Source organism: Pyrgilauda ruficollis, unplaced genomic scaffold (genome assembly GCF_017590135.1).
Source record: "Pyrgilauda ruficollis isolate IOZ18807 unplaced genomic scaffold, ASM1759013v1 scaffold31, whole genome shotgun sequence".
NCBI lineage: Eukaryota > Metazoa > Chordata > Aves > Passeriformes > Passeridae > Pyrgilauda > Pyrgilauda ruficollis.
Window position 1 is genome coordinate 7996179 of NW_024524489.1, and position 20274 is coordinate 8016452.

Sequence of the window (20274 nt, forward strand, 5' to 3'; positions counted from 1 at the left end):
ACAGTGCTCTCCAGTAAGGAACATAGACCTAGAAATTTTATAGAGAATAAATCAATTATTTAATTCAAGCTGCTGAATGTTTGACAATTAAAAATACCAACCTACTCACTGAAATTATACAGTAAAGAATCAAAACGTTCATAGGGCACTGGCCTCATGTAAACAAACAGCTCTTCCACTCTTCCTGGTACCAGAGCAGCAGCCCTTCCTCCCAGACAGCCCTGGATGAAACCCATGTGCTTCCTGTGGCTTTGGCTGTCCTTTGGAGGAGTCCCACAGAGTGGTGGTGTCCAACAGAGGAAGAGCCCCACTTTGAGAGATGTGGCCTAATGTGGTGTTTGCTGCAGCAGCAGCTGCTAAATATTTGATTATCTCAAAGGAACATCTCTGAGCAGCTGGGTCTGGCACTGTGCTGTGGGCTCAGAAATGCAAATCTCTCGCTCAGGAAATATTTTTATCAGTTTCTCAGGCATGGCTACGTTCAATAAACTGGGTGTGACCATCACTCCCAGCCCTAGTGCTATGGTAGCAGCCCAGGGCTTCCATAGCTGGGAAGGAGTGCAGTGCCTGGTAGGTAAGGCTACATGTCTCTCTGGGAGGGTGACCAGATTAATAGATTAATTAAATTCCTCAAAGTTTGGAAATTGAGTTGCTTTTGTGGGTATTAACAGGATTGACCTTCCTCCATAACATGACAGTCCTATTCCTCTTCTTACTGTCTTTGTTTTCTGTTCGTGGGAGTTGTAATGGCTGAATAGTACCAGGACCAGAATGAAGAAAGTGTTTGAGCTCTTTTGGTTGAATTAAAGGTTTTCTCTTGGTCTGCCTGCCTTTCCTTACAGGACAGAGATCAGTTGTTTTGTTAGGAGCTGGTCTGACACTCTCCACCCAGGGAGGCAGTGTTACGGTGTAGTGGACTCTCAGCTCTGCTAGAAACATGAAGAAAACCAAATTTTATTTGTGCTTATGTCTGATACAAGCCAGAGTAAGAGTATATTTTTGTTTTCCCCTTATAGTTCTCTTGATCACAGTCATTTCATAGAAATTGACTTTGGATGTTGGAAAACATCTTTTTCCAGGACTTAGAATGAATCATAGAGTCATCATTATCATGTGCCCTTGTTGCCCATTTCGGTGACCACTCAACCTCATTTACCACCAAACTGCTCTTTTTTTGTCTACTTGTTGCTTTTCCTAAAGTTTAGGAGTTCATGGTGACCCTAATGTACGTGTGACAGACAGCAGATGTTCTCAGTAACTCTTTAGATGTTCAGGACGTGTTGAACTCAAGGATCACACTCCAATGCCTTGCATTTCTATAATTTATGATGACATTCACACCAATTTCTCTAACTTACTGTATGAGGTGCAGAACAAGTTAATTGGATGTAGGATCTTGGCAATAGCTTTTTAGCCATGTCAGCAAATCCTGCTGAAATCAGGTTTATTGGCAGGGTGCTCGAGCAACTCCTGAGGAAGCATACACCTGCTAAGGTCCATCTTCACTAAATATTCCCATTCTGAGAGACAGGAAACATCCCATAGCATGGAGGCAGCTATCCCAGCTCCAGGTGACCATAAAAGAGCAGCTCAGCCTCATAAATGAAGCGATACCGGTTCCATTATCTCACGCTGATATGATTGCATCTGCTGCCGTGTAGCTGTGTAAACAGGCACACCCTTCACAGGCACAGGACCTGGGAGAAGCAGCACTGCACTTTTATCTGCAAGTCTTTGCCAAATGAGATATGGCCAGGAGTTGGAGCGCTTCCTGAATTTAACCAACTCCTCTAATGAAGTGATTTTACAGAAGAGAGAACAGGGAAATTGATGCAATTAGCAACTGCAATTTTGGATATGTGCCCGGAAAAAACCGTGAACCAACAGCCAGAGGAATAATTTCTATCCATGTAAATTCAGAGCACCTATGGATCCTCTTTTCAAACACATCCAGAAAGTGAGTTGTATCTCTGTGGCAGGGTATGACCTCAACTAGCACGTGTCCCCAAAGAGGACAGAGGTGGCACACGGGTGACCCTGAGCTCTGATGCTCCAGACACGTCCTTTTCTGTGCTGTGCTACATACCAGCTTCTTCCCTCCTGTGTCCTTTTCTTTTTTGGCTTTATTTTCAAATTAACTGTATCTACCTCTGAGACTCCAAGCTATCCAGTGGCACAGGAAATGTTAGGAGAGGAGATTTCTCTGCAAAACTGCTGCCCCTGCTGCCTCTCTCTTGGTGAGAGCAAGGCTGTGTGTGCAACACGTGTCGCCATCCACGTCACCCCTTCTACTCAGCAAACAGAAGGATAGCACACCTTTCAAAAGCATGCAGTAAGCCTGTCCCTCTTCCTCTGCACTCTTTAATGGAGAGCATGTGGTTGGTTCTCAGCTGCTCAGCTATGGCTCACTTTTTTGTTGTTGTTGTTTGGGGTTATTTCTCCTGCTTTGAGTTAAATTGAGAATGAGGTTTCATGAAATGTCTGCAGCCCTGGCCTGCTCCCAGCCATACACCACACACTCCCATCAACATCCTGGTTGCCAGCTATTAAGCTAGCTGGCCCTCTCAGCAAGCCTCTTCACCTTTTTAAGCAGCTGGGTTAGTTCTCTGTTGGCTCAGAGGGCAGGCCTGGTTCACCAAGGGGTCGGGAAACCACTGGCAGCAGCAAGAGCATGCTGCCAGGAGCAGGGAAGTGAGGATGGGAGAGCTTTGGGCACAGCAGTTACAGCCATGAGCTAATGCCAAACAGCAGTGGTTGCTCCACTGCTGCTCCCAGCTGCGTTTCCTGCCCTTTCCCTTGCACTGCATCTAGCAATGGAGTGGCTTCAGGGTGAGTTGACCCAGCTGGCCTATATGGCTGAAAACTCCTCATTTTTATGGCATGGTTGGTTTGCCCCTCTTGTAAGCCAGATGAGCAGATTCTCCCTGTGGCTGCACAGCCACTAAATGCAACATAAGGAAAGCAGTGCAAATGGGAAACAGAGACAGAAACCAGCTCGTACATAGCCCAGCTGCAATACCAAACTTCAGCCTAAAGAGCAGCCACGCCTATCCAGCCATCCTGCTGTTCTGCCAGAGTCAGATCACTTGATAGTTTGCTTCCCTACCTGTGCTCTTCTGCTCTAATGAACATCTTTCCAATACAGGAAGTGTATTTTTATCTCCCTTGTTCAGTATGAGTAGTACTGCACTCCAGCAGGTAATTTCAACCTGCTCTCATTTGTGGACTGCTAGTGGAGAGGCTGGCAGGACTAAATCTATTGACTTCCGTTCCTTTGTGGCTTTTGTGGACCTCGGAAGTTACTCACAGTGGCAACAACTATAGAATGAAATGTACTGCACAGCAGAACTGCTGAGAATCACATAGGACTCACCAGACTGGCAATAGTCTTTTGACACCTTTTTCTCCTCTCATTTCTTTTTATTTCCTATTGAGGATAATAAAATCAGAGCAGATTATGGAGAGTGAGGGTAGTGAACAAAAATGGAAACTTTGAGCTAAAACCTTTTCAGTTCAGTTTCCTAATGGACAGCACAGAACAAACTACTGAGCCAGGACTTCCCATTCTCTCAGTGAGTAGGCTGTCTTTTCAGGAGATAAGCAGTAACATCCTTTCTCAGTAGTGCAAGATCCTTTGTTGCAAGCAGAGTCACAAAGCTAAGTTTGTGTAGGGGCTGCAGTGGTTAACTGTGCCTTCTCTTGGCTTACAGATACTCCTTTTGGAAAAGCTGTGGCTCCTCTCTCCATCATTGCAGAAGGCTGTATTTTGGTATGAGGGGGTTTCAGTGGCAATACTGGTTTGCAGTGAAATGCAGCCTCCTTCCTTTTATACCTCTTCTCCCTCTCTCCCTCTCTCTCTCCTGGCCTTATTCCCAGATCTGATTCACAGCCCAGCCCTGTAAACTGAGTCAGTACAATTGTCAGGGTGAAAGGCTGCAAGGAGAGGAGTGGGAATGAGGGAGATGGCAAAAGAAACAGCAGGGGGGATCTGCTCAAGCTGCCAAGCCCTTACTTTTCACCAACCCAGACTTCAACACTGTCATGTTTAGTACATCCATCGTCTGGCCCAGCCCCTTCAGCTAAAATTGTCTGTAGTTTATTTACACACCTTCTGGTCCCTATCTTGCTGATGACTGAGAGGAATTGCTGCTGAAGACATCATACATTTTTCTCTTAAGTACAGAGATACATGAATAATTTTCCTTTCACATGCCTTGCTAAAAGATAATGAAACCTTTGACTGAAGAGGGGAACAACATATTAACATATGATTTAAAGTAATCATGAAGTCATCCACTGGGGACCTCATAATGTACCTTGTTAAGTGGGGTCTGGGATGGCTGGCACGTGTGGGAAAAACAGGGCAATAGTTCTCAAAGGAAAAGCTTAACCAAGGTCAGTACATTTCACCAGCTAGATTCCTGAACAACATTCCCAGGGAGAGAAGTATCTGAATGCCTGATTCAGTGGTGATGTGCTCCTACACACCAGTCCTAAAGCAGCAGAGGTTAACAACGCTCAGAATGTCAGCACTGGCCCCCGTGATAAAACACTGTCATGATGAAAGGAGCAATTCTCTGGCGTCCTTCTGCCTGCAGAATCTATATAAGCTGGGCTGCACTCAAGGAGCCTTAGCAGTACAATTATGTGAGTTAAGAACTGGGTCTTTTGCTGATAAAAGCCCTCTTTAAGGTGTAGCTATACACACATAGGCATGAGGAGTGTCTTTAACATCACTGAGATACAGCAAAAAAAATGTATCTCTAGTATAGACAAGCCCTTAGGATCAAAATACATGAATATTTCAAGGTGTTGATTTTAATACAGGCCTCCACAGAGTGCCCATCACTGCAATTCTTCAGTAGCCTTTAAACAACAACAAAGTAATGGTATTTTCCAGCTAAAGAATGGGCTCTAATATTTGGAGCATCAACTGACATTTCTTTCTAGATCAAAACCTGGGAAAGGAAATTCCTTGCTGGATGGAGTCCCAGGCATCACTGGTAGTGTGCCCATAGCCTGTTAGCCATGACAGACAGCTGGTTCTTGCTAATCCTCTCTATCCAAAAAGAGGGCAGTAGCAATCTTTGAGGGTTGAACCTTATCACTGTGGTGTGAAATGCCACTTGCAGGTCAGTGACTACTTGTTCCAAACAGCCTCACTACATCTTGGGTGCAAAAACGTAATTATCTCACTGTTGATTACTTTAGGAGAATAGTCCAGTCCCCTGGCTTAAGTGGTCAGGAAGGGGCTGATCCTGATTAGGACTCCCAAATCCCACAGAAATAAGTAAGAGTATCCAGTATTATCTGGTTTGATGAGAATAATGCTTACTTAGAGGCAAGTAACGTAATGCACAACAAAATATCTAACAATTTTCATCTTTCTAACTGTCATCTAAGAGACAAGAGAAAAATCCTTCAGAAGGGCTGGAAAGTCATGAAGATCCAAAGAAGAAAAATTGTTATAACCACATGTGAAAGAAACAAGATGTTATCTTTGTGATCACATTCATTGCAAAGGGGTCCAAATTTTCAGTTAATTTTATTTTTTGAAAGGGCTTGTTTTTTTCAACTTGTGAAATATATTACAGGGAAAAACATGTGTTTTGAAAGGAAGTAGGTTTTTTTATTCCCCAGTGATACAGCACAAGATGTTCCCTTCTAATGTGTTGCAGGAGTTGGTTTGATGATTCCTCCTGACACCTCAAAGATCCAAGACTACAAAGAAGTAGTGAAAGGATTAAATAAATCACTTGGTCACTGTGGAAAATCATAGCCAGGGAGTCAGAACACCGGGAGCCAGAGGTTTCCATGGCTGTTGTATGAGACAGACAGTTTCATCTTGTCACACATCTAGGATTGCACGGCTGTTTTTTCTCTTCTTTAATCAAATGGGCTCATGACCAACAATTTATCAGTCTCACTTCTAGAAGTGTGGAAGCCACTTGCTTGTCACAAATCCTCAGACAAGGGTAGAGAAAAGCTTTGCGAAAAGTTTCAGCTGTCCCTATTTAGAATGGAGGCTGCTCAACATCTAAAGAACTGAGCTCTTAGTTTTCAAGGGATATAGTAAAATCTTAAACAGTCTGCAGACTGTTAGAGGGAAGTTATTGAGTGGTCAAGGATTTCCAGTATCCTGTTTCCTAGGTGCTGTTAAAGAAAACACAACCTTTAATTCCACAGCAACTCATCTCCCCCTGTGATACCATTATGTGTACATGGCTGGACACGAAAAATGCGCCAGCTCTGACCTGACACCATATTGTTACATACTGTAGCATGTAAATTAGTCCCTGTGTGTTGACACAAGTCACCTTTCTTCAGCGTCACTTTATTTAAGCAAGCATACGCTGTGTGTTTGCATGTGTATCTGTAGGTAGAGGAAACCACCTCCCCAGCCAGGTCCTTTTCCTGCTCACAGCGTGCACAGCCAGGAGCCCTGGCAAGGTGGGGAAGCCTGAGGGGGTTTCCAGAGAGCTGTCAGGGAGTCAGGGAAGGATAGGCACCGGGGCTGCTCCCTGGCTCCTTCCCAAGCTTTCTGTCTGCCTGGAGACTGCTTGCTTTCATTTCTGGGTGCCTCTGATTCCCTCATGGATCAAACATCCCTTCTTGGGAGGTGGGTGCAGCCAGTGCTCAGAGACATGCCAAGCCCATCCCATGGTGTGCATGTTTACATCCCAATGGCTTTGGCTGATGCCAAACCATTGCTCACATTGCCTGACTGTCCTGTCACCTCTGGGAACAGCCGTGTCTGGCAGCGACCATTTCCTCACAGACTGGTGAGCTCACGGCTGCTCCAAACTCCTGTCACAGGAGTTGGCATGTCCCTTGGAACAGCCTGCTCCACACCCACACTACAAAGGCCTATCTGCACTACAAACCAAACCACCCTGCCTGCAACATTGCAGCCACTTTGCGCTGATTAGTCCTGTCAAGGATGCAGAAAGGAGCTGGAAGCTCTGCAAGGCAGGAGGGTGCTGTCCCTCAGCCTGGCTGGTCCCCACTACCGGCCCTGCCAAGCCACAGCTCAGCCCAGCAGGACTTCCACCAACCACTACAGCAAACTGGGCACTCATGAGATTTTCTTCTGAAACTTTCCTTCTTTTTTTTTATGTAGCTGCTGCTTCCTGGACTCATATTATTTCAGCTGCCTCAGCTGGTTTCAGAAAGTGGAATTGCATGTGCCACTGGTGATGTCAGCTCACCAGATGGCAGGCCAGCAGCTACGGGGAAGGGGGAAAGCACAGCCAGGCTCACCTTCTTGCTCTGCCACTCACTGACTCTCACATCATTGTGGGCAGGTTGCTCAACCCTTCCCATTTTCTAGTCAAGCAGACATATGCCTGGAAGATTTTTCAAAGTCCTCAACAGAAGCAAGTCCACAGTGAAATGCGGGGATCACTCCTGAATGTCTATTGCTCAGATTTTTGGGGAAAAAAAAAAAAAAAAAAAAAGGACTCATATTATTTCAGCTGCCTCAGCTGGTTTCAGAAAGTGGAATTGCATGTGCCACTGGTGATGTCAGCTCACCAGATGGCAGGCCAGCAGCTACGGGGAAGGGGGAAAGCACAGCCAGGCTCACCTTCTTGCTCTGCCACTCACTGACTCTCACATCATTGTGGGCAGGTTGCTCAACCCTTCCCATTTTCTAGTCAAGCAGACATATGCCTGGAAGATTTTTCAAAGTCCTCAACAGAAGCAAGTCCACAGTGAAATGCGGGGATCACTCCTGAATGTTTATTGCTCAGATTTTGGGGGGGGGAAAAAAAAAAAACCAACCCAAAAAACTTTAAAGACTTTACTACTACAACATCCAGCATTTCAAAGCTGTCCTTAACAAAGACCCAGCCAAAACCACCTCTCTAGTACTGTGAGGGTGTGCAGTGCTAGCACAACTCCACAGTAATTCACTTCTGTCTGTTCTTCTAGACTAATAAATAACATTTCATTCAACTGTTTCCTTTCCTGCTTTTATGGGAAATTTTGGCCTGATCAGTGTTTTTTTAAAATATATATGACCAAATCCTGTTAAGGATGAAAATGAGTTTTTATATTTTGGGTTACATATTGATGGACTTACCCCACACAAGAGCTCAGTTTGTGTGTGTGAACAGCACCCAGCAGAGCTGCCCAAAGGAAGGTTTGCTGCTCTGTTGTCACTGTGTAGGGATCATTGATAGCACATAGTCAATGGCAGGTAAAAGTCAATTTTGCAAATCCAGGTAAAATTACCTTTCTGTTAACAAACTGCAAAATTACTCAGTTTGTCTAACCTTGAATTCCTCCTGGGGAGATTATGTCCCAAATTCCTTGAACTATTTAATGATTGCTATTGTATTTTATTTTGGTTGTGTGAACATGAAGTAGGGCGGACTTGTAATACACCAGGGACTGTGTAGAGCAGCAGCTGTTACACTTTCAAAGAGCATTACAGAGCTTTTTATAGTTGGCTGCAGTTGACATCACGGCTAAATAGAGTCTTGTTCTAAAATATATTCCACCCAGCCTATGCAGCCTGAAATCTAGGCATTGCTGGGAGGAGAGGGTCAGAGGAAGCAATGCAATACCAGCACAGGAGTAAAAGCCTGGGGATGTGTTTGCTTGTTTTTTTTCTGCATCCATTAGAAATGCCCTTGAATATTTTTTTCCAGGAAGAGCAGAAACCTCTGGAGAAGAATGACAGAGTGAAACCTCTCCTCTCAGGATCAGCAATCAAATGTGGCCCAGGTCAGCAGTGACCAACAGCTGTAAAAGCTCACTCTAGGTAGCTCTCTTAGTGCCTCATGGATGACCGTCCAAACCAAAAGAGGCCAAATGCTTTTACACTGTTATCACTGGTGCCACCAGGATGCTGCTGGAACCTGGCTAAAAGCTACTGTGCAGTAAAAATCATTGGAGAGGAGCACCACACACCCAGCCCCCTTTCTGAACTGGATTAGCAGCTTCCAGAGCTTTTGGGAGAGAGCTCTGCACAGTACTTCCTATTAAAAAAATAACAAAGCTGAGTTAGTTGAAATAAAGCTGAAGCTTATCCAGGACTTAAGGCTAGCCCCCAAAATGTCTAAATCCACACTGTCCTTGTGTGTGTCTGAGTATCTATACTAGTCTATAGCTGGACATACTCCATGTGAATGGCCTGGGTTTCCTGGGGTACTTTCACAGCTTTACATGCACTGCACCTCCTCTGAGTCTGTGACTGAGGACTCTTTGGTTTTCAGGTATGGTTTCTTCTGGGATCCTACACGACCTCGTAGGGAAATATCAATATCTTACTCTTTGCCTGACTTCTGTTTCATCTTACAGGGACCCACTGTCCTGGGAAGAAGTCCCTCTAAGGGGCCAAGCCAGGGATATCTAGCCTACCTCCACCAGCAAAGACTGCAAAATGTGAGGGGACAGTGCATCACCAGTCTGTGAGCCTTCCCTGGGTGTTGGTTAGATGGCCTGCCAAAAACGTCACAGGTGAGACTTACTGGCACAAGCCCTTTCACAACTTGACACTGTTTACTGTTTGTGGGGTGTGGTGGCACAATCCTCCTGAAAACTGCATGGACACAAGCCTCCTCTCTGCTGCAAAATGCATTCTCCTCAGAGCCAAATGAATCAGCACGTCCCCAGCGCTGCAGCCAGGACTGACCAGCACTGCCTTCCCCTTCCAAAATGTCAGACAAATTTCTGCTTCAGCGTATGACACCAGCAACCACACAAATCTCCCAGCCTCAGGGTTGTTGCTGTCCTCTTTATGTTATGCTCCCCTTCCTGTTCATGTCAATGTTCAATTATCAATTCCCAAATGGCTCAAACTCCACCCAGAGAAGAAAAAAAAGCCATTATCTAAACTATGGCTATTCTGCAAGCACTCCAAAGAGCACTTCATCACCCCTTTTTTCACAATTCATGATTTTTACATGCCTACATGGAGGAAAATCAGCAACCTGGACCCACAGATCTGGAGAGGATTTCACAGGAGTGGCTCACCTTTTGTTGTGGAAAAAAAAGAAAAAGTGAATAAATCTTTACTTTTGTGTGATGTGGTCGATGGTTTCTCCAGCTGCTGTAAACATGGGCTAGAGTTTGAGAGGTGATCCTGGGAAGTGTGGACAGGGAAAGAATCCACTCAGACCTGGAATGAATGACCTGGTCTTTTGCAGCATTTTGCGTCTACACATTTTACATTGTCCTAAGCAAAATTCCCACCTGAGAACAGCTTTTGCACTTTGGTTAGACAAAGTAACCTGGTGAAGCTGCACTGCTTAAAGATTACATAAAGGCCTGGAGAGCAGGAAGCAGGCACCAATCCAGGTCTGGAACAGGCATCTTCTAGGAACAGCCCTGTGTGTCTTGGCCAGTGTGCCACACACCTGCTCTTCAGCAATGGGGTTACAGGCAAGTTACAGGGGCATTTGGGTGTGTTTGGACAGCCCAGACTTGGTCACACACTGTTAATGGCAGCTTGCTGAAATCTGAAATGCAGAAACTTGTTTGGAATAAAGGAGGCCAGGTCGAGTAGATGAGGAAAGAGTGCAACATGCAGGGGGGGTTTGCTTGGTTGGACAGCTGTGTGGCTCTTAGGAATTATCCTGGTCCCTAAAGCAGAGTCTGCTCCATGCAGCCAGAGGAAAGATCACCATTTGGCTGAAGAGATGCAAAATCAAGCTCCGTGGGCAGGTAGGATCAGTCCTTGGTCTGTTAGGATTTTTAGTGGCAGAAGGTTCCCTGTTTATCCTGAACTGCTTTGTATGTGCCAGGACTCTTGCTGCAGTAGTTCATAGAAATGCAAAACACAGAGGAAGAAGAGCTTAACCAAGTGAGATTAATCAAAGGAAACTCATTATCTTCTCACTTCTGCCCTTATCTTGGTAAAATTTGAGAGAAATACAATGTTTTTGAAATGCCAAAAAACCATGAACTATGCTGGCACTGACCAAGACACACACGATGTAAAACACCCAGGTGATGCTGTGATAGATGTGATATCCTACCCAGCTTTGCAATTTCCAGCCACTGTCATAAATATTTTGTCTACAGCCATATTTCAGGCATTGTCAGTGAGTGACAAAGGAGGCCAGCAGCAGTGGAACTGCAAATAGGAACCTACACTATGATGCTGCTGCACTCTTTTTTGATCACTCAGATGCAGCAAACCCTCAGCATTCCTTTAACCTCAAATACCTTAGTAAGAAGTATCCCAGCTGCAAAGATGTGACTGCAGAAGAGGAAAAGTATGGTCTTGTAAAGATGTGGGGGATGGCTGAGATGGCAGTGGAGATCTGCTGAGATCACCCCAGCCTGGAGTCACTCTCCATCTCGGATTGCAGCTCTCCCATCTGCAGTAATAAATGCATTTGCTCTTTGCCATGTGTCCAGCAGCATGGAAAGCCTTCCAGGGGCAGGGAAGAAAAGCTGTCAAGGAGAAAAATATTAAATCCCCCAAGTAACATGTAAAACAAGCTTGGTCATATGCAAAAGAGAGGGGTAAGAATCAAGGGGACTAAAAGATAATGGAGAAAGAGATAAAAGTACCAATAAAAGGAAGGAGGGGAAGACCTTTAGTCAACAAAGGAGAGGATCAGAATAAGGAGGTGACAAGGGTGCGGCCTTGGCAAACAGAGCCAAAGTCAAATAGAAAAATAACCCTGCCAGAAATAAAAGCAGAGGAGTTGAGCTTGAATAAAAGGGGAAGAAAAACAGCTGTCATGTAAAATGGGAGTGAGAGAATGAGCAGGGCAGCCCAGGGGGGCAGTGGTGCAGGCTGGAGGCAGGGACATGCCTCAGAGAGCGCCTTTGCCAGAGGAGTGATCCAACACACAGGACTCTGTTGGACAAGTTAATCTGGGATGGCTGAGGCAGGGGGAGAGGACAGTGGGGGAGGAGGATGGAGATACTGATCCGTGCAAATGTGTGGAGCTTCTCTGTGAGTCAGGCACCAGAAAACTGTGCTGTGAGCTTACAAAAGTCAGGATAACCCACGGAAATAATGCCTACCGAGCGTGTTGCGTGGCACTTCTCTTTAATTTGACTTTAAATGGCAAAGAAATATGAGTCAATTCATGCACAGAAGAGAATGACTTTATCAAATGGCATAGTAACCACTGCACTCCCCAGCTATGATCATGTGGTACTGCTGATTTCATGATCAACTGCAAAACCCCAGCTCGGGTGAAACTTCCCACGTTCCATCCATGTCAAACCTGAAAATCTTCCAAACTTTACTGAGGCTTGAATACCTTTGAAATTAAAGAGCCAAGGAAAAAAATGCAAGAGCAAAACCAAAATGGTTTTGTTGTAAGTGTTGTGATACGTGAGATTAAAAGTCCCCAATCTCCAAAACTGATCAGAAGAGGGTGGGAAATATTTAGAATGAATGATTAGATTGAAGCCAGAGCAGTGACCTTGGCACTTGCCTGAGAAGCAGCAGGGAAGCACAGGGAAGCCAGATGAAGGATTCTCCAGGCAGTACCACTCGGAGAGGGAAAACCTGGTGGATTTTAATAGTACCAGGGCAGCCAAGGGCAGAGAAAGATCATGGGTTTGTGTTCATATTGTAACAGACATCCAGCCATACTGGGACAGTTCTGGTTCTGTGTATTGTCTTCTGGTTTTGAACCATTGCAGCAAAACTTGCTTCACATATGGATCCTTATCTCAACAACCATGAGACACAAGCTGTAACAAACAAACAAACAAATAAACAAACAAACATTTACATAAAAATTCATTAATTTCAGCAGCTCATGCTCTCAGATACCAAACACTGCAAGACAGAAACAGAGAGTGTTGTGACTCATTTGTTATGTTGGAGTAGAAGGAAGAGCTTACCACATGCAGGGGACAATGATAAGGGTTTAAGAGCCTGCCAAGAAAAGGTAGAAAACAATGCCCTAACACTGCTTGCTAAGGCTAAGAAGCCTGAAAATGGAAGAGAGGGGACTGTTTGGAGTTTTTCATGCTGTTATTCAGTGCTGTTAGAGGAGACTGTGGCCTCTTTGCTATCCATCACCCTGCCTTCCCCTGCCTGCCCTACTCTGTGTGTGTATTCTAGCTGCACCCTGGCAGGCTGCCTCTCCTAAGTAGGTGCTGAATGAAAAGCAGGAAAACATTGTCCTGTCTTTTTCCTTAGCTCTTCCATTCTTATCTTCTTCCTTCTTTCTTTTTTTGTTCATCTGCAAATATATTCCATTGCTTTCACAGTAAATTAATTAAACATTCTTGGGGGTTTGGATAATGCCGTTATTTTGTATACACAACCACCTGCACCAACAGTTAGCAAATCTTCATTAAGGAAAATATCTCTAAGAGTTGGGAATGACCTTGTTCAGAGCATGTGAGTAAGCAAAGCAATACAGTAAATTCCATTAAATAGAAGCTTTAGGTTCTCTCACAATTTAAATATAAATGTAAAATCAGAGAAGGCACACAGAGAAATTGCAACAAGCTTAGGGTTTGCTGCCACAGCAAACTTAGTGGGACTGTTCCTTCACTGCAGAAGCATCAGTGAGGGTCAGGTACATGCACCCTGCCACTCTCAGGGTATCTCAAAACCCAAAGTTAAGCTGAGATTTAAGTATATTTAAAGTCAACACTAAACATCCCATGCTCTTTCAACCAGGCCCTCCTATCTCCAGGTAGCTTCCTACCTATTGCCCTTTCCCTCTTCCCACCCCCACCATTTGCTCTTATCTCCCTTCCACTCCCAAATCCTGAACCTTCCTCTCCCTCCGATGGTAGGGAGCCAGCTGCCAGCCATCAGACATACTCTGCTTTTGCCCTGTTGCTGTGTCTGGGTCCTCTCTGACCCTGGGCATCTTGCCCCAAATCTGTTGCTGCTGGGATTTAGCAAATACAGCCCCTTGATCTTTTCATATGCATTTGCTGGGTTTTTGCGCCTCCCCGCCTCCACCACGGCTTCCTTCAAGGCTCTCTGTGTCTGAAGCTCTTATCAACTCCTCGGAGCACAATACACGAATGGCACCACCAGGTCTTGAAGTCACGTCTCACACCTCGCAGGAAATGGCTCACCCCACCAAGTCACATCCCCCTCCTAAGCACAGGGCTAAAGTCACAAGATACTATTAGTTCCTCATGGCCAAAACCAAGGGGACACGGCAGCTGAATGCTCGAAGGAAAACAGATTGTGCATATACAGAGGTAGTCAGGTCTGAGCCAAGCAAGGCAGGCATCTTTCAGAGAGAACAAAACCTCTTGTCACATTGCATTTATTTTAACCCTCTGTCTGTGCACAGAGCTGCTGGGCAAGCCTGGTGATCTGAAATAACCTGTGCTGGGGACTGCTATCGCCAGGCTCTGACATCGTTCTGTTCTGCAATGCCACAGGCTCCATCGCACTGGAGATGTGCCCAATGTACCCTTTGTACCAGTACAAAAGTGCTGAACGGGGTTCAGCCCAGCCCCTTGGTCAAGGTCACACTCAGGACACTGTGGCAGCACCATGTCCCTTTCACTCCCCAGTGCTCAGGCACCTGGACACCACTGGGACAGCCTGGAGCAGGCCAAGTGCCATTTCTGACCTGGCAGTGAGATACTGGCTCTACCCCCCTCACTGTGTCCCAGCTGGAGCTGAACCTCCCTGGGCTGAGCAGCAAGGCAAGCCCCCTCTTCCCTGTAGAGGACTCTGGCAAGGAGGGGCTCTCAGGGACAGAGCTGAATATCCACAGTGGACATGCAGCTTAGGCCTTTCAAGAATATATTTCAAGGCTTCTGCAAACCATGCCAGAGTGAGGACTATACACAGCCCACCCTGTTCAAGCTCTTCCTTGTTAATGCCGTGAGGACTAGAAAAATGACAACTCTAAATTAAAAACATGACATCATTGTAAGATCTCAGAACTCTACCTAAAAGCCTGGATGGGCCTCAATATATGGATCTTGTGTCTGTACATTGGGAAGACCTGATAAACCTCTAAAAGCATTTCGAGGTTGTAAAGAGCTTTGTCACGACTAGAAGCAATCAAAGGGAAATTAAGTATTCATATAGAGATTTCCTCTTAGGCAGAATGAAAAAACCTCAAATCTAAGCCTAGCATGCATTAACAGTTTTTGCTATCAGAGCCCTGCTACAGAGCTGGAAATTATATGGTATTTTCCTGCCAGCAGAAACTCTGGAGCAAATATAGTTATATATGCAACCATAAAAATGTGTCTGGATTACAATTAATTTAATTTGTAGGATAATTATCCAAGGATTGCTTCTTCGGGGACAAGCTATCCAGGGATAGCTTAAACTTAAGTCTTAACAGCAAAAATGTGGTTTTATTTCTTCTTAAACTTTCTCTAAATGAATGAAATCGGGCTTGTGTGACCACTGTCCCTTTTTTTTGGTCAGTCTCCTAATACATGGAGAGGGACTTTTTGCAAGGGCATGTCATGACAGGACAAGGGTGAATGGCTTCAAACTGAGAGTAGGTTTAGATTAAGTATTAGGAAGAAATTCTTCACTGTGAGGGTGGTGAGGTCCTGGCACAGAGAAGCTGTGGATGGCCCATCCTGGAAGTGCTCAGGGCCAGGTTGGATGGGGCTCTGAGCAACCTGGTCTGGTGGAAGGTGTCCCTGCCCATGGCAGAGGGGTCGGAATTAGATGATCTTTAAGGTCCTTTCCAACCCAAACCTTTCTATGATTCTGTGATAAGATTTTAACTTTTTGGCCAATTCAATTAAAACTGTCATAGAAATTGAGATGCTCAAGATACCAAATCTTTGCAAATTTACTCAGGTTGACAAGGGAATGCTAAATCTCCACTTCTAAAAACCTCAATCTCGGGTTTGGTGACCAGAGAATTCATGTTGAAGACAGCCACCAAAAAGAAAAAAACAACAAAACTTGCTGGAATGACAAAAGACTGCACAAACTGTGTCCCTGCAGAGCCCTAGAAGGAACAGGGAGATGTGACATCTGACAATCAGAGGAGTTTGAACACAGCCAAGGCTGCACAGCTGGTTACAAATCACTGCATGGCAAAACCCCAGGTGTCCCATTCCCTCCAGGACTGAGCAGCAGAACTGCTGACATGTTAGCTATTTAAAGGGGTGTGTTTGTCTTGTCAGCTAAGCCATTACTGCACGTCACACTGCTGCCTACTCTTGCCATCTATCCTGGGATGCTTCCCAAGCTCCAGGTCCTCAAGTCACATAAAGCAGGATCTTAAACTGCATGTTTAAAAGATGACTTTGTAGCTCCAAGAGCCTGAGAGAACCTCCCCAGCTTGACATGCAAAATGCTGAAGAGCCAGCTAGCTGGAAAACTCACCACAGGGCCTACCTCTCCCTGCTTCTCCACAACCTTGGTGTTTCACAACCTGTCTTACCCTTGCTGGATGCTCAGAGCTGGCAGCAGTGATGTGAGAGCATGTTCTCCAGTTGAAGCTTAAAACTGTTTTATTGCAGGTACAGGCACATTTTGGATTGTGAGTTCCTCTTGGCACAGATGCTTCAGTGCTGAAGCACTCCCAGCACAGACAAAAAAGCACAAGTTTCTCTCCTGACAAATAGAGTGAAGATCAATGTAAACAGCTTCTGAAGCAGCCTGTAATTTTTCATATCAACACAAGGCAGTCTGCTTTTTCCTTAGAGATAGCTCTCTCAGTTTCTGCCATCTTAATTTCAAAAAGCAAGCCACTTCTGGACTTCTGTCACAGCTTCTGCTTCTTGAGGGAAGACATAAAATCCCCTTTTTTGCCTCGGTGGGACACAAATAAAAGTGAGTCTGCAAAACAGGAAGGGACAAAATGGAATGTCTTCTACATGCTTCCAGCCCTTACCTGGGTATGAGTCCATGCAGATGTTGGCACCTACAAGGCATCAGAAACTTTGTCAGACTACAAGGGGCACAGCAGGATGGAAAACTGCTTGTCAGGGAAAGGAAATTCCACTGAATCCAGACACAGCACTTTTTCCTTGCTGCAGGAGGCACACTGCACTACCCCACAGGCACAGCTTTGAGGAATCAGTGGGATGATTCTCTGTGGGAGCTGTGGAGAAGTATACCAGCACTGGGAGGGGACAGAACTGCCAGAAGGAAGCAAGGAGCTCTTTCACATCATCCTGCTTGGCTGGGAGGAGGCAGAAGCCTCCTATTCTGATGTCCACCTAACAACACACTCCTTTACAATCAGTACTGTCCCCCTTTCTTTTATTCAATCTTAGATCTGTTTCAAACCAAGCCAATACAGAAGGGTGGCCACAAGGACCCCATGGACAAAATTAGTGTGCAATGCTCTGAGCAATAGGAAAGGGAAAAGCACATACCACTAGTAAGCAGAAAAGAACTCATCACCAAGATATATGAACATGCTGGTAATAGCCAGCCAGCCCAGACAGGGAAACTGAGGCAGACTAGGAGTAAACAGAAGTCAGCACCTGCAGACAGGCAGCAGAGCCTGACCTGCTCAGAGCAGTCTCATCCACTCACTGGTACATCTGCTAGAAAATACAATTGTCTGCAGCCAGGTAATGAAGAGTCTGAGTGGGAAGCCCACAGCCAGGGGTCTGTGTGTGCAGTCCTGGGCTGCACCAAGGGTTTTGCCCACAATTCACTCACACAGGGTTTGCTATTCCACATGGCACAGCCACGGGTCACACTGCATCCATGGACAACATGGAATGCCACAAAATGTAGTGTGTGGAAGCTGTTTTGCTTTCATTGTAACAATGTAGACTTTTTAAAAGTCTATAATTGTCCCATCTGTGTCTCCCAGTGAAAAGTTTTCAGGCCTGGGAAGGCTCACTGTTCTTTTCCTCACCAAGGGAAGCATGTTAGCTGCTGTCACAAGACAGTTGTTGGAACATCTCTGGAACCATAAAGGGCAAGGGAACCGAGGAGGCTTGTGGTCTGAAGGATGTCACAGCAGTGAGAGATCAAAGAGTCAGCCCATTTCCAGATTATGAGTTGGGAACAGTTGGTCTGAAGGAGCAGCAGTGAGAGATCAAAGAGTCAGCCCATTTCCAGATTATGAGTTGGGAACAGGTCTATTAGCTCCCAGTACTCACTCTTTCCTGAGTATCTGTTCAATATACATTGACAGTTGTCTTAATGGGAAGTCTGACACTGAAAACCACCATGCTCCTGGGCAGTCTGTCTCAGTTTTGTTCTCTGCTAGCTCAGAATCAGATCCAGGTGGGGATCTGTCCTAGAAGCACCCCAGATGGGATCCCCTCATGTCCCTCCTGCACCCCTGGCAGTGTTCCCTCACTTGTACAGCTGTCCTGGGGGTATTGGTAACTCATAGGTAGAAACCCCAAATCTGGATTGAAAAAACCCAACCAACAAACCCCAGCTGTTGTTACTGTACAGTTAATTTAGCTTGGGTTAATTCCCTGAGCACACTGTGTGGACTGACACACGCTCAGCTAAAGGGAAGGCACCAGGACAGAAGTGAACAGTGGGGGGCCTGTGGTGCCAGCAGCTCCTTAAGCCTGGGCTGCTGCTGAAAGAAAAACACATGTGTGTGTGTGAAAAAACACATTTCCTCAAAAGCCTGCTCTCTCTGTCTGGCAGCCTTAATCAACCTTAATCAAATCTTAGAAACTATATACTTGTAACGGCATAATTCCAAGCAGGATTAAATCCTTCAGAAAATAAACCTCTGCTATGTTTTATGGAATATTATTTGATGTAAAATACAATAAAACATTCATCAAGTAAATATAATCTGGAATAATTCTCTTTTGCTGCCACCTGTGGCATCTTCTAAATCTGCAAGCAATCTGCAGAGTGATTCAATGAGTTTTTCACTAAAAACCTTAAATAATGCTGTCTGTGCTTTCTGGATCACCACTCATCTGTGCCCTTTCTCACCACCCTGCCCTTTCATTATACTGCTAATTGAGAACTGTACAAGTCTCCTGTGTCTGACTGTTGTCTGCAGTCTACAGCCCATGATTTTGGGAACAATCTAGAAACTTCAGTCATGAAAGCACCTGGACTGCTGCACATGTAAAAGCACAAAGGTACAAATGTTTTAGGAACAAAACTTCTAAAAACAGCTTTTAACAATTGTAACATGATTTTCTGTACAAAGTAATTTTTCTTGGGAGACAGTTGTAAAAAGTAATATGAGGACAAACCATTTTAAGTGCCTTGGTGTTGCTGGGGCATGTAGACAGCATTTCAGCACAAGACCTCTCCATCTGAGAACGAGTTTTGGCAGAAGCACACGGGATGCGCCAGTGTGATGTGTAAAGGCATTAGCAAGTGCTGGAAAAGGTGATGACACCAATGTCTGCCTCGGCTGTGGCTCTCCAGGTGCACTTAACTTGCATTTTAAAAAGAAAGAGATGTTTTTGCAGCAGCAGGGAGCTGTACACCACCGCACAGCTGACAGTGAAGCACTGCAAGCGGAGCAGTCCCGACCACGGGAAGAGATAACTTCTGTTTGCTTTATGTCTCACACCATGCACGATCCATTACTTGCCAAAGCAGTCAGCTGCTCGAGAGCATCTACCTCCACACTAATAGCTGGAGAGAGTGAACTCCATAACCGTACCAGCCCAGACGTTGTATTAGAAACACCCCAGCCGCTGCTCTGGTGCTCTCTGGGGTGCCAAACTCCCAACACCCAGCTGTTTTGCGTGCGGATGCAAAGCCCGCTCCCTTCTCCCTCCTGCTGTCTATCCTTCGGGCGGGGAGTCGCGGGCTGCCAGCCATCACCCGGCCCCGTCGGGCACGCGTAGGGCATCACTGACTCCTCTGGGCTGAGCAAGGCAGGGGCCGCCCCAGCCGGGCACCCCCGGCAGCCTGGGGCGCGGGGCCCGGCGGGGTGCCCGGAGCTCGCCTTCCCCGCGGGGCCGTGCCGCCCCCTCGACCCCCCGCCCCTGCCGAGCCCCCTCCCCGGCTATAAAGCCCGGCGGGCCGCCCGAGCCCTCTCCTCGCCGTGCCATGGCCGCGCTGCGCTTCGGGGAGCCCCCGGCGGAGCCGCCCGCCTTCCCCGCGGGCAGGTGGCCGGGGGGCGGCGGGCCCGGCCCGGCCTCGCCCGCCCTCAGGGCGCTTCCCCCGGCGGAGCCGTCGGAGGGGGCGCCGGCGGCCTCGCAGCGTCGGAAGCGGACCAGCTTCACGGCGGCGCAGCTGGAGACGCTGGAGCTGGTGTTCCAGGACACCATGTACCCCGACATCTACCTGCGGGAGAAACTGGCCGACGCCACGCAGATCCCCGAGTCGCGCATCCAGGTGAGGGGCGCCGGCTGTGCCGCGCTCGCCGCCGCGCCGGGGCCGCCCTGCCGCGCTCACCGCCGCCCTCTCTCCCCAGGTCTGGTTCCAGA

At 46.4% G+C, this 20274-nt stretch overlaps 1 protein-coding gene across 1 annotated transcript in view; it reads left to right on the plus strand.

Annotated features, from left to right (window-relative positions):
• The first annotated feature begins 19894 nt into the window (after window positions 1-19894).
• The window catches only part of MIXL1 (Mix paired-like homeobox), an 844-nt gene continuing 464 nt past the window's right edge, over window positions 19895-20274 (plus strand). The window contains exon 1 of the mRNA XM_041474082.1: window positions 19895-20274. This exon is cut by the window's right edge and continues 464 nt beyond it. Within this exon, the coding sequence (XP_041330016.1) occupies window positions 19895-20274 (380 nt within the window).